General features: G+C 39.2%; 1 protein-coding gene across 1 annotated transcript in view; it reads left to right on the top strand.

The window, feature by feature from the left end:
* Positions 1–13,393, top strand: part of MET (MET proto-oncogene, receptor tyrosine kinase) — a 129,889-nt gene that overhangs the window by 77,648 nt on the left and 38,848 nt on the right. Inside the window, exons 4-6 of the mRNA XM_056118305.1 lie at positions 3,101–3,235; positions 3,948–4,121; positions 11,628–11,788. Of these exons, the coding sequence (XP_055974280.1) occupies positions 3,101–3,235; positions 3,948–4,121; positions 11,628–11,788 (470 nt within the window). The remainder of the gene's footprint in view (positions 1–3,100; positions 3,236–3,947; positions 4,122–11,627; positions 11,789–13,393) is intronic.

Below are 13,393 nucleotides of genomic sequence, written 5' to 3'. Positions count from 1 at the left end.
TATTGGTATTCGCTTTGTTGTTCCAAGACTGTAACAGTTGAATGTTTAAGGAGCATTCAGGCCCATGAATTTTGGCATGAAATACTGCTTCTTGGAAGCCCCAACTTTTGTACTTCTAGCTAAAATTCTCTGTCATTCGTTCTTTTTATGGAAAAATAAATGTTGTAAACTACATTGAGGAAATGGTCGTTTAAAACAGTACTTATGGATCATGTACATATACATATATGTACTTTTTGGACAAAAGTTTTAACAAGGGAAGAGTTAATACAATGGGTAAGGCACTTGCCTTGTGCACAGTCAACCTGGGTTCAATTCCTGGCACTCCATATAGTCCCTAAAACACTACCAGGACTGATCCCTGAGCACAAAACCAGCTGTAAGTCCTGAGCACCACCAAGTATGGCCCCCAAATAAAAATAAAATAAACAGAAACAACAAAAATTTAGCAAGGAATTTTATAGCAATAGGTATCCCTGAGAGAAAGGGGTAATGATCAGCTGAAAAAATATTTACATCTGTGATACAACACCAAATCAATCTATCAGAGATCCAAACAAAAACAAACACTGTCCTCCCGTTGTTCATCGATTTGCTCGAGCAGGCCCAATAACGTCTCCATTTTGAGACTTGTTGTTACTGTGTTTGGCATATTGAATACGTCACGGGGAGTTTGCCAGGAGCTTGGCGGGCCCGTGCGGGCAAGATACTCTTGGTAGCTTGCTGGGCTCTTCGAGAGAGGAGGAGGAATCGAACTAGGCTCGGCCGGGCTGGCTGTGCACAAGGCAAACGCCCTACCTCTGTGCTGTCACTCCAGCCCATCAAAGATCCAGAAATACAAAAACTTTATTATGGAAAGAGCTAAAGGTTAATTCTTTTTGGAAATAAATATGTAAATAGACTGCAGACTTTTAATAAAGTCAAGGATGAATAACCTTGTAGTTAAGAAGGAATTGCTTAGTCTGAGTTTGAGCAATGATGTTGAAGAAAGTGAGAAGACAGGAGGAAAAAGAGGACTGTGAGTTCATTGTAACAGTTTGAATAGAATATAGGTTCGAAGAGATAGACATGGATATGCAAATACCCATATGAAGATTCATAGGAATGAACAGTCTTCAGTGAAGTGGAAAACACAGAGGTTGAGAACAAAATCAGAATATTAAATTTGGCAACAATATAGGAAACATACAAAAAAAATGAAAGTCATTAAAATAAGAGTTGGTAACCACTAGAAGTGAGTTAAAATTGAAGAAGAGAATAATGAAATCTAGATAATTAAGGCTAAAAATATGAGAAGTCTAATGTTTTGATACTTTGATTATAACCAGCACCCAGAAAGAATTAAAGCTGGTAATTGAAAAAATTTTTATTTACCTGCAAAAGTTACCAAGTCACCCTACATTTAGAAAGACTAATAAGCTTCTTTTTAAACTTTGTTTAAACCTATTTCTTTTTCATTTTTAAAAATAAAATAGTTTAACACCAATATGAGAAAACAAACTTTAATTTAGATTTTAAAAAATAATAACAGCTTTCTATCCTTTCTATCTTTATCTTTCTATCCTAATTCTGACCTAGTAACCTTTGTGCCATCATTTAATTTCTGTGCAAATAAGTTTTTTGTTTGTGGTTTGATTTTTCTGGTCACTGCTGCTATGAGGGCCAGACCCTGTGGGGGTGGGAAGGCCCAGGGCACCACTATCAGAGGTTCATGAAGTACATGGATCAAAACCAGGGTCTCACATACACAAATCCTGTGCTCTGCCACTTGAACCACATCTCTGGCCCTGCAAATATGTTTTTACAGAATTGAATTTGGGGATAAACAACTGTTAGAACAGAAATAGTCATGACACTTAACTTTTGTGGTTCTATATGAGCTTGGTCAGTTTCTCTGTCCACAGTCTACACTCACGGAGCAGATTGTTGGGAATCTTCCCAAATTATCTCTACCTGACTATTATCCTGAAGAAAAATATTACTATTAGCTCCCAGAATATTTATATATTGCATGAATTTGTTAGAGTACTAAGTAATTACTCCTAAATTTTTCATTCTACAGATGAGAAAACTGAGGTAGAGGGAGTTGGTATTAATTTAAAACCACACAGACCTTTGTTTTAGGATTTCATACCTATGTCAAATAAATGTACTTTCTTTGAAATCTGCAAGGGTCTTTAGGATATCAGACAATTTCCCAAAGCTACTTTCAAACTGAAAATTGTGGCACGCCTCATACAGACTCACGTATGTGCAACCTGATAGTCTCTTTACGAGACCATCTTGGAACCAGGGCGATGACACAGAGGGTTTGATCCCTGCCTGACAACCCATATGGTACCCCCAAGCTCTGCCAGGAGTATAATCAGGTTTAGCAACAGAAAAGATTAAAATTCTATACCTGGGAAACATCCCAATTAGAAATAATCTAAAAGCAAACATGACAGTCATCAAACCTTTTTTTTTTCCAAGGCAGCTTTATTATAAATCTGGGCCAAGAATAGAATTTTATTTATAACCCAAGTAAGGTAATATATGATGGGACAATGGTTTGTAAAATCTGCAGTGCATCATTTCACAATAGTTAAGGGCCAACTTTTTACCTCAGAAGATCAATAAATAAGGCCTTAGAGTAATAAAGTGAGAGGTAGATTCAGGTCTCCCATGGTCTTTGTCCACTGCCTCTTCCATTATTGCATCAAGGAAAGTTGCCCAGTGGGATAGGGTCAGGAAGAAGGACTTAAAAAATAATCCCAAATCTTTGCAGCATAAATGAGGTCATCTGTTCCAGGGCATTTTAGTTCCTCCAGTTCCCAATACAGTTATAAGGATTTGTCCGCATGTGCTGCCTGATTGACTGAAAGCTCTCCTTCCCTAAAAATAAAGGATCAAGGGGGGAGGAGGGGAAATCTATCAAGATAGATTGCCTTCAGGCAGGAGATTAGAAACTGTCAGATTGATTTACAATGTGTTAAATTTATTGGACCTTTAGTTCAAACACCTACAAGCTTTCCTGCCCTGTTATGTTATCACCCATAGTTTCCATCTATGTTTAAATGAGCTTGTTGAAATAAGGATATTTTTTTATTTTGTTTCTCAGGTTGTGGTTTCCCGATCGGGATCATCAACTCCTCATGTGAATTTCCTCCTGGATTCCCATCCTGTGTCTCCAGAAGTGATTGTAGAACACTCATCGGAACAAGATGGCTACACATTAGTTGTCACGGGAAAGAAGGTAAATCCCAGGGAGGTCCAAGAGATACATTTCTTCCTGAATATTTACAGCCAATGTCAATCCTTTCTAATGTCCCATCCCCCATGTCCAGTTCTCTTTTAAGAATTCCAGAGATCATCTGGTATCCAGTTACATTTTTTTTTATATTGGGAAGATTGGACCAAGAGCCATCCTCTTCATAATGTGTACTTTTCCTTTTCTTCCTGTATGTCTCAATGAGAAAAACAAACACAGAATGAAAAGTACAGACCTAAAAGCAATTGGACGTCTAGTGCAGGCAGATAAATTCTGAAATGCAGTTTGGAATATGACACGAGCCCTTTTCTCTCAGTGAGAGAGGTGCTTCTCCGTGCCAGATGATATGTAAACTTACAAATTCCCAGAGATTCAAGTAGGTTTCCCAGAAAGTTAAATTGTACTCTCCTAATAGTTTAAAAGTCATTATGGCCAGAACCAATCGTCCCTACCAAATAGAATCACAAACATTACATGTCAGAACTTGTGTTCACTCAGCAATAATGTTAACTTTCACTATATATGTGCCAATAAAGGAATTATTTTTAAAGCATTTAAGCACTATTACAGGATTTGCACACATAGGTGTTGTCCGTAGTAGACTCTATAAAATGCTGCTTATAAATATCTTCGGTGTAGTTTTTATTTCACAAAAACACACAAGAGCCCTCTGGAAGCTCTGTCCCTTTCTTCACAGGTCACCAAGATCCCACTGAATGGCCTGGGCTGTGAGCATTTTCAGTCCTGCAGTCAGTGTCTCTCTGCCCCTGCATTTGTGCAGTGTGGCTGGTGCCGAGATAAATGTGTGCAAGTGGACGGATGCCCCAGTGGAACGTGGACTCAAGAGACCTGTCTGCCGACAATCTACAAGGTAGGAATCTTCAAATTTTTACAGCATAATACTGCTGCCAAATCTTTTTTTTTCTTTTCTGCCAACGCAACAAAATCTCATTCACTGAAGAGAAAAAAAATTCTCTTAGCTGTAAGACATCAACCGAAGTCACCTTCTGAGATTTTTCTCTTGTATGACATTTGGGTGTAGCCAGGGGCTTGCTTCCCCTCCTCTATCTACATAGAGTCTCTTCCAAGGGCAATTGGGCGCTTGGGCGCTCTGGTTGTAAAAGAGCCTTGGCTAGTGAACCATATAATCCTTCCCTTCCTTACCCTGGGGTCTGATTTTTCTTGACTGGCTCATTCTGATGCCTCACAATCTGCTTTACCTACCAGCCTGGGCCCCTGTCACGAACTTCTGCTATACAGAGAACAATCTGAAACACAGACACTTAATCATACACCAAGCCCAGATCTCTGGGGGCCCACAAGACAGAAGGTTTCTTCCTGTCTGAGGTCTACATAATGTGGCTTTACCGGTAAATCAAGACGCGACTTCTCAGGACATTGTGGAAGGCAACTTGATGGTCAACATTTATGTGTGACTATGTCTCTTAACATTCTCAGAAGAGAAGCAGAGGCACAACTGATGGCTAGTGTCTGTGCTCTGTGCGCCTCTTCATTCCAAGGATGTTTATTGCGGGTGCCACCCAGGAGTTGCAGTCTTGAACCAAAGGGCCTCCTGCTAGCGGAGAACAGAGCTTCTGACCTCAGCCTAGTGGAGAACAGAGCTTCTGACCTCAGCCTTGACATTGTAGCCACACTCTCAACTCTGCTTTGTTTGCTTAAACATATACTTGACACTTTGAAGTTCTCTATTACCAACTTTTAAAATATCTTGGTCCAAATATGTTTTGTTCCAAAATACTTCCCTGCTAAGAACTCAGTATGTATTTTCTCTTCCTACATGCAGAACAGTTGTACTTTAGTAAATGGTTCTTGTGAAAGATTCAAGTTAAACCATGTCTGGTTCAAGCCCAAGTAAACAACGTTTTCAGTCTGAACAAGAACCACCCCCCAAGCGCATGGCTGTTTTCATTTAGCTACGGTTTCAGCAAGATTTGTACTGGGTGACTGGGTTTTAAACCACATCATTTTCTGTTAGGTGTGACACTATTATTAAGATTTAGCTTTTACAGCCAGAAGACAAACTACAAGAGAGTGGAAGAAAAAAAATTAAATCTACACCTCAATATTTATACACCCTTTTGTGTTGTTTACTATAGTTTTAAAACCATGCATAATTTTACACTTTTTTTAAAAACACATAGCTTTGTGATTTGAAATATGAGAAATCTGAATTCAGCTTTCCACAAAAGCGATAAGGGGAGTGAGCGTTTGTGTGTACATGTATGCATTGTAAATGTGTTCAATTAAATAGCAACAATTTCATTTGAAAATATACCTATCCTGGCATTTTATCTAAAAGAAGAGTTTCTGTATATTGACCAATATGCCTCCCTTTTTTAAGTCATAGGTTTGCATGCAGTCAACCTGAGTTTGGTCCACGGTACCACATTTGCCAGGAGTGACTCCTGAGCACAAAGCCAGGAGTAAGCCTTGAGCACTGCCAAAAAACAAAAACAACCAAAATTATAATGAAAATACTTAATAATAATTTTTCGAAACTGAAGAATGTCTGATGATGTTTGATTCTCCCTCTCCTCTCGCCTTGCCCAACTCCATCCATCTGTTGCTGGCGATTTTAAAGCCTTACATTGTCTCGTGCATGATGAGTCGGTTAGGCTTGGCCTGTATGTTCAGAAGGAAAGCAGTGCAGCTGAGTCCATAAATCCCTTTCGGTTCATAGTTGTTAGGAAGATTTCATGCTGCACTAGACCGTGACATTTAGCATTCTTACTGCAAAAAAAAAAAAGGAGATTATTCATCTTTTTCTTATCTGTCTTAAACTCAATAGATGCTAAACCCAGCTAATCTACCCTTTCTAAGTCAATGTAAATTCACCAGCATTTCAAGGTGCCTGAGGTCCAGTAGCTGAGAGTCTTTGCAGTTCCACATAGAAGAGATATCAGGATTCTAAGACTATCATTTTGATCCCATTATGCTTTCTGAGCTCATCAAAGAGCAATGAGAAATGCTTCAGAAGAAGAATCTTTCTAGCACTGAACTGTAGCACTATCCTCCCGTTGTTCATCGATTTGCTTGAGCGGGCACCAGTAACATCTCCATTGTGAGATTGTTGTTACTGTGTTTGGCATATCGAATATGCCACAGGGAGCTTGCCAGGCTTTGCCGTGCAGGCGAGATACTCTCATTAGCTTGCCAGGCTCTCCGAGGAGGGCGGAGGAATCGAACCTGGGTTGGCCGCGTGCAAGGCAAATGCCCTACCTGCTGTGCTATCGCTCCGGCCCAATGCTTTCTAAAGTACCACATTTGTCAGGAGTGACTCCTGAGCACAAAGCCAGGAGTAAGCCTTGAGCACTGCCAAAAAATAAGCACTGTAGCACTGTCCTCCCGTTGCTCATCAGTTTGCTTGAGCAGGCCCAGTAACATCTCCATTGTGAGACTTGTTGTTAATTGTGTTTGGCATATCGGATATGCCACGGGGAGTTTGCCAGATACTCTGGCAAGATACTCTCGGTAGCTTGCCAGGCTCTCGGAGAGGGGCGGAGGACTCAAACCTGGGTCGGCCACATGCAAGTCAAACGCCCTACCACTGTACTATCACTCTAGCCTGCCAAAAAACAAAAACAACCAAAATTTTAATGAAAATACTTTATAATAATTTTTGAAACTAATGAATGTCTGATGATGTTTGATTCTCCCTCTCATTAGGAGAAAACTGTCATATCTGGTAATATTGAGTTCAAGCCCAGCATATGACTTATTAATTGACCAGAAGACCAGGAGGGTGCAACAGTGTTGTGAGTGGGGTAAATTTTCTACACACAGTACACCTGCCACCAGTGTATTTGTGATTTTTTTCCCTCCATTGGCAAATTTTTAATTTTCCAAGTTTTTTTTTTAATCTTCTTTTTCTGTGTGTTCCTTGCCTAGATTCCACTGTTGTTGACATCTTGCATTACTATGGTCCGCTGCAAATTGTCATTTTCCAAGGGTGGGGTGGTGGTTATTGTTTTGCTTTTTCGTGTACTATCTTGGTGGTTTCTGGGTCATTTAGATCATTTTCACCATGGAAACGACGCAGGCTACTTTTTTGTGGTTGTTTCTCCCCAATGCAAACAGGTGGGAGACTCAGCTTCATGGCTTCATGCCGGACACTCATTTCCTTCCCACGGAGTTTCTGTGCCCTTTAGAATAACTCACTTTGCCAGCCCATTGTTGCCTCTATCCAAGGGTGGGTAGTGCAAGATTGCTTCCTTCCTTTTCTCCTGGAAGAGTGCACAGTATCCCATAATGCTCAGATCGCCCCCCCTCCTCCACTTCCCCAGTCTTTCACTGGGGAGAGCTGACCTTTTGAATCTTTTTGCATCCTAAAGGTCAAAGACTTTTAATATCCATTTCTATTTCCAGAGAAAATCATGCCCCCCATCCTTTTGCCTTAAATAGAGTGATGATGCATGCAGAGTGGCAGGCTTCGCTCTGGCCTGCAGGATCAGACCGATGTCTGCCTTGGACCAGCTGTTTCCAATGGGGAAGCCTCATTAAGAGAGGGAACAGCAGCTGTGAGGCTGCCTCAGGCTGAAGAGCGTCCCAGAGGGGTCGATGTCTTGTTCTCTCCTACTGAATTTCTAGCATAATAATAAACAGATTTCCCCCTCTACCCCCTCCCCTCCCCAGCAGTTCTCATTTGGCTAGACTTGGGCGAGGTAAGTTTTCATGAATGGCACAACTGTGTAATGGATTTTATGGGTAAAATAGCTATCATAAAAGCATTAAGCTAAGACTTTAAAGGGGTTTGATAACAAGGGGAAGTAAAGACATTGGTGTGTGATTATTTACTTAGGAGGGTTGGGAATGTTTACAAATTAGAATTTTGTTAAAATGCCCATCTAAATGGTAGAAGTTACTTTTAGACTTTCACTCACTGGTCTTCAGCAAATAACCTTTACTGGGTTATTTGAGTTGCCTCTATAGTGGTGCTATGTTTTCCCACCATTGTACTTTACAGCACAATTTACAATATATCCCCCCCAAAAGAGCATTTCCTTTCTCAGTTGTCACAGAGGTGCTGAGAAGAAGCTTATTTTTAACTTGGAAATTTGTTTTAATAGTTTTAGCCCAAGATCTGTTGCCTTAAAGACTTCATAAGCACTGAATTCTCTCCTATGTCACAGATGCCAGTTTAACTAGTAAATTCAAAGTTTATATTCTATACACAAAAATTTGCTCACAAAAATTAAATGAACCACTTGTTTATTGAACATTGAACCTGAGAGGAAAAACATCAGTCCTACAAAGGAGCTGCAAAATAGTGCTCAGGGAGATCATTGGAAACATCACTACAGTGCAGTCCACAGTTGGTCTGTCTCCAATTGTTTTTCTCATTTTCTAATAGAATTATCATATTGAATATATTAAGCATACCTTTTTTTTTTACTTTTTGGGCCACACCCAGCAATGCTTTGGGTTACTCCTTGCTCTGCACTTAGGAATAACTCCTGGAAGTGCTCGGGGGCCATATGGGATGCCAGGGATCGAACCCAAACCAGCTGTGTGCAACATAAACACCTTACCCACAGTACTATCACTCCGGCCCCAACATTGCATCATATTTTTAAAGAAAATTTAGCTGTAGTTGACCACCTAGACTACCTGAAATAGTGACCATATCTGAATAAAAAAAGAAAACTTGTAAATGGGTAGTATGAATTCACAAGTACATAGGTATAGATTTTCTTACGTGGTACATAGCACCATGGTGGACTTATGAAAAGATGAATGAATGGCAGGTATGCATTGAGAAACCGTATTGAGGGCTGCTGAATGCAACTGTGAAAATACTGGATGTTGGAGTTATTTTTACTGCATAGCTTCTTTTCTGAACTGGGAATACCATAGCAACGAGAATGCAGCACACACCCAGCTGGTGACCATGGCACAGCAGACATTGGTACTTGGTTTTTAGTGCTTATCAAAAAAATGTTTAGCAGGGCGGGTAGGGCGTTCGCCTTACAAGCGGCCAACATGGCCGACCCGAGTTCGATTCCTCCGCCCCTCTCGGAGAGCCCGGCAAGCTACCGAGAGTATTCGATATGCCAGACACAGTAACAACAAAGTCTCCAATGGAGACGTTACTGGGCCCGCTCGAGCAAATCGACGATCAACGGGAGGGCCTTTACCTTTACCTTTATCTGGAAGTCTCTGAGTGAGTGATAAGCATATATGTTTGGTCCCAAAATGTGTCTTATCCAACCCAGAGATTTCTACAAAAAAATTCACATAATTTTTTTAAATTTATTTTTTATTCAATTACCGTGAAACACACACAGCAGTAGGGCGTTTGCCTTGCACGCAGCCAGCCCGGCCGAGCTGGGTTCGATTCGTCTTCCCCTCTCGGAGAGCCTGGCAAACTATCGAGAGTATCTCGCCTGCGCGGCAAAGCCTGGCAAGCTCCCCATGATATATTCAATATGCCAAACACAGTAACAACAAGTCTCAAAATGGAGACGTTACTAGGCCTGTTCGAGCAAATCGATGAACAACGGGAGGAGAGTGCTACAGTACTACCATAAAATACAGTTACAAAGTTATTCATGATTGGGTTTCTATCGTACAGTCTTCCAACATCTGTGCCATCACAGTGTACATTTTCCACTATCAATGATGTCCCCAGTTTCCCTCCTTCCACCACCCCCGACCCCCAGTCTGTCTTTATGCCAGGTACACTCTCTCTCTCTCTCTCTCTCTCTCTCTCTCTCTCTCTCTCTCTCTCTCTCTCTCTCTCTCTCCCTCTCTCTCTCCTCTCTCTCTCTCTTCTTTTGGTCATTATGGTTTGCAATACATGTACTGAAAGATTATCATGTGTATCCTTTTTCTCCTGTCATCACTCAGCACTCAGTTCCCGTTCATAGTTATCATTCCCAACTGTCATTGTCAGAATGGTCCCTTCTCTATTCTAACTGACCACCCCCCTTGTGGCAAGCTTCCAGCTGTGTGCCAGTCATCTTCCTGGCCCTTGTTTCTACTGTCCTTGGGTATTAGCAAAACAAATTCACTTTAGAGGAGTGATCCAAGAGGATCTTTCATTGTTATGGAGAATGAATAAGCTGTTTTATCTCTGGGTCTTCTGAAAATAATTTGTTGTATCAGATCTTTTCTTTTTTTCATCAATTGTATTTGGAGCACTGGGATTTACAAGTTTCATGATAGCTACATGCATGCAGCACTCAAACACCACACCCTCTCCAAAGTCTGCTTCCCTCCTCAACTGGCTTATGGTCTCTCCCTCCTTCTCCCCATCCCTGATTAAGCTCAGTTCTGTAGACCAACTTCTAGGTTCTTTTTACTTTTTACTTGGACTATTTGTTGGTCCCTTCCTGTGTTTCCTTCTACCCTAAATATGAGAGAGATCATTCTGTATCTGCCCTCTGTCTGACTGACTTCACTCAGCAGGATACCCACGAGTCCCACCCACAAAGCAGCAAATTTCATGATCTTGGCTGTTGTGAATAGTGCTGCCAATAAACATAGGAGCACAAATATCTTTTTGAAATAGTGTATTAGTGACTACTAATAGTAGTCACAAAAAAATAATCACTTAATCACTTAACTTCCCGTTAGTCGTCGATTTGCTCGAGTGGGCACCAGTAACATCTCCATTTGTCCCTGTCGCATGCTAGTGTAGCCCAATGGCATCTGTTCGCTCTGGGAACATGAAGAGCCTCAAACCGATCGTTCATGATCTTGATGAAGAAGTCAGACTTCTTCATCACAAAAAAAAGGCGCAAAAAATACAAACACACAGATATACCTGTTTACATACTTTAATAAAGAGATTTGTCTTATTTGTCATGAGCCATTGTTTTACATGCTACTAATATGCCAATTGACTTATCTTAAATAAAATATTCTAAACTTTATGCCTTTGATTTTATAAGATTTGACTTTGATTTTCATGAATGCTATAGTTTATATGATCTGTATTGATAAAGTTTAACAATTTCTATTTTGTCGGTATTTATGCTGCAATATGATCAGTATAAACTTCAGCCTAATAACACAGAATTACATAACTCTTAGTGCTATTTCTTATCATGAATCTGCTTGTTATTCACAGCAGTCACCCTTGTGATAGTGCAATAGTAATAGGGCAATAGTACCTTTGTTGTGGATGCCCTAAAGCTGAATTACTGGGTCTTAAGGAAGCTTAATTCCTAGTTTTAATGCTTATGCCTAAATCTCTGAAATTTGCCACCCTTTTACTTTTGATGAAATTTTCAACTTTTATAGATACAGAATTGAAAAGTTTGAGACTGTGAAGAGTACATAATTTGTTGTTTTCACATGTGAAAGATAGCAACATATAATAGAGTTTTTGAAAAGTTCCATGTTTTCCTTGTAGGTTTTCCCAACCAGTGCGCCTCTTGAAGGAGGAACAACATTGACAGTATGTGGCTGGGACTTTGGATTCCGGAGGAATAATAAATTCGATATAAAGAAAACCAAGGTTTTCCTTGGAAATGAGAGTTGCACGTTAACCTTGAGTGAGAGCACAACAAATATGTAAGGATCCTAAATTGACTTGCTAGAGTGTGGTTAGAAAGAGGTTCAGTTTTTGAATGAATAATTGTAAAAATTGCCCCCAAGCTCCGTCTCTTGAATTAAAGAAGTCTTGTTCCATCATACACCTTATGGATTTTTTCTTTGTTTTTTTTAATCCAATTTGCTTAGCAGGATTAAGGAGAGGGAAAAGCAATACAACCTAGATGATGAACATAAAGTCTGAGAAGGTTTTTTTTGTCCATTTTGGGGATGATTATTCAGAAACTGTAAAATTGAAAAAATGGTACAAGCTTTGGTTAATTCATCTTTAAAGTCTTCAAATAGAGAGTTTTTAAAAGGTTTTTCTATAAAGAAAAAAGTAAATAGCTCAATATAGAATCCTTTGGAATTCACGTTCTAATGTAGTAAAGTAGCTATATGATATTTAAGACTTATTTTGGGGGGATTAATTTAAAGTGACATTAAGTTTTATTGATGTCGTAATAAGCAGTGTATCTGGCACTCCATTCTGCAGCTACCAAGGTATCCCAATTCATAGTATGATATTTCTCTACTTAATAGGACTCTTCTCTCTCTCTCTCTCTCTCTCTCTCTCTCTCTCTCTCTCTCTCTCTCTCTCTCTTTCTCTCTCTGTTTCTTTTCTTTCTTATATTTTCCTAAATAAAACTATTTAACTACCACCCTCCCAAAAAGAGAAACTAATAATAATTTGCCTTTCCCAAATTCTGGAACTTTCAATTCTGTTTTGTATTTAAAATATTCTAAGTAGAAGATATTCTAAATGTTCCCCTTAAAGATACCATTCCTATTTTACATAGATGATATTTCTGGTTTTATCTACTAAGAAACAAAATCAATTCAGTAATTGAATGTTAGTCTATCACTGAATAATATCTGGTCAATCAGCTCTTGGCCCAAAACCTGCTCTACTCAACCCCAAAGTCTGTTTAGTTAGTGTAGAACAGTGGAAAACAAAAACAAAGAGCTGACTCCTATAATGCATAGAATTTAGAATTTATTAATTATCATGTAGTGCCAACAACCAAATAATTGAAGCTGTGTGGTAAAACCCATCCTATGGGTGACTATTTAGTGCCTAATAGAATTCCTTCAGAGTTACAAAAAAATCTAAATCTACTCATTTTACGGGAAGCAGAACCTCAACTAGTATCATACCTATTTCTTCTAGAAACTTGTAATTTCTTACTCATTGCTGGTAAATTAAAGCCTGTAAAAGTGAAACATAATTCATTCTGTTCTTCGAAATGTCTCATATATATATATGCATAAAGCAATGTATATTTATACCTTTTCAGTATCATAAGATTTCTAATTAAAAATAGTTATAAGGAAAGTTCAGCATAGTTTTAATTACTTAAATCTCAAGTAATTTAAATAAGTGCACAAAAAATACAAACACCAAGATATACCTGTTTACATACTTCGAGATTTGTCTTATTTCATGAGCCATTGTTTTACATGCTGCTAATATGCCAATTGACTTATCTTAAATAAAATATGCCAAACCTTATGCCTGTGATTTTATAGGATTTGACTTTGATTTTCATGAATGCTATAGTTTATACGATCTGTATTGATAAGGTT

Source organism: Sorex fumeus, unplaced genomic scaffold, assembly GCF_029834395.1.
Source record: "Sorex fumeus unplaced genomic scaffold, SorFum_2.1 ptg000037l, whole genome shotgun sequence".
In the NCBI taxonomy this organism is placed as follows: Eukaryota; Metazoa; Chordata; class Mammalia; order Eulipotyphla; family Soricidae; genus Sorex; species Sorex fumeus.
Note: the sequence above shows the minus strand (reverse complement) of the source record. Positions and strands in the feature narration are given on the sequence as shown.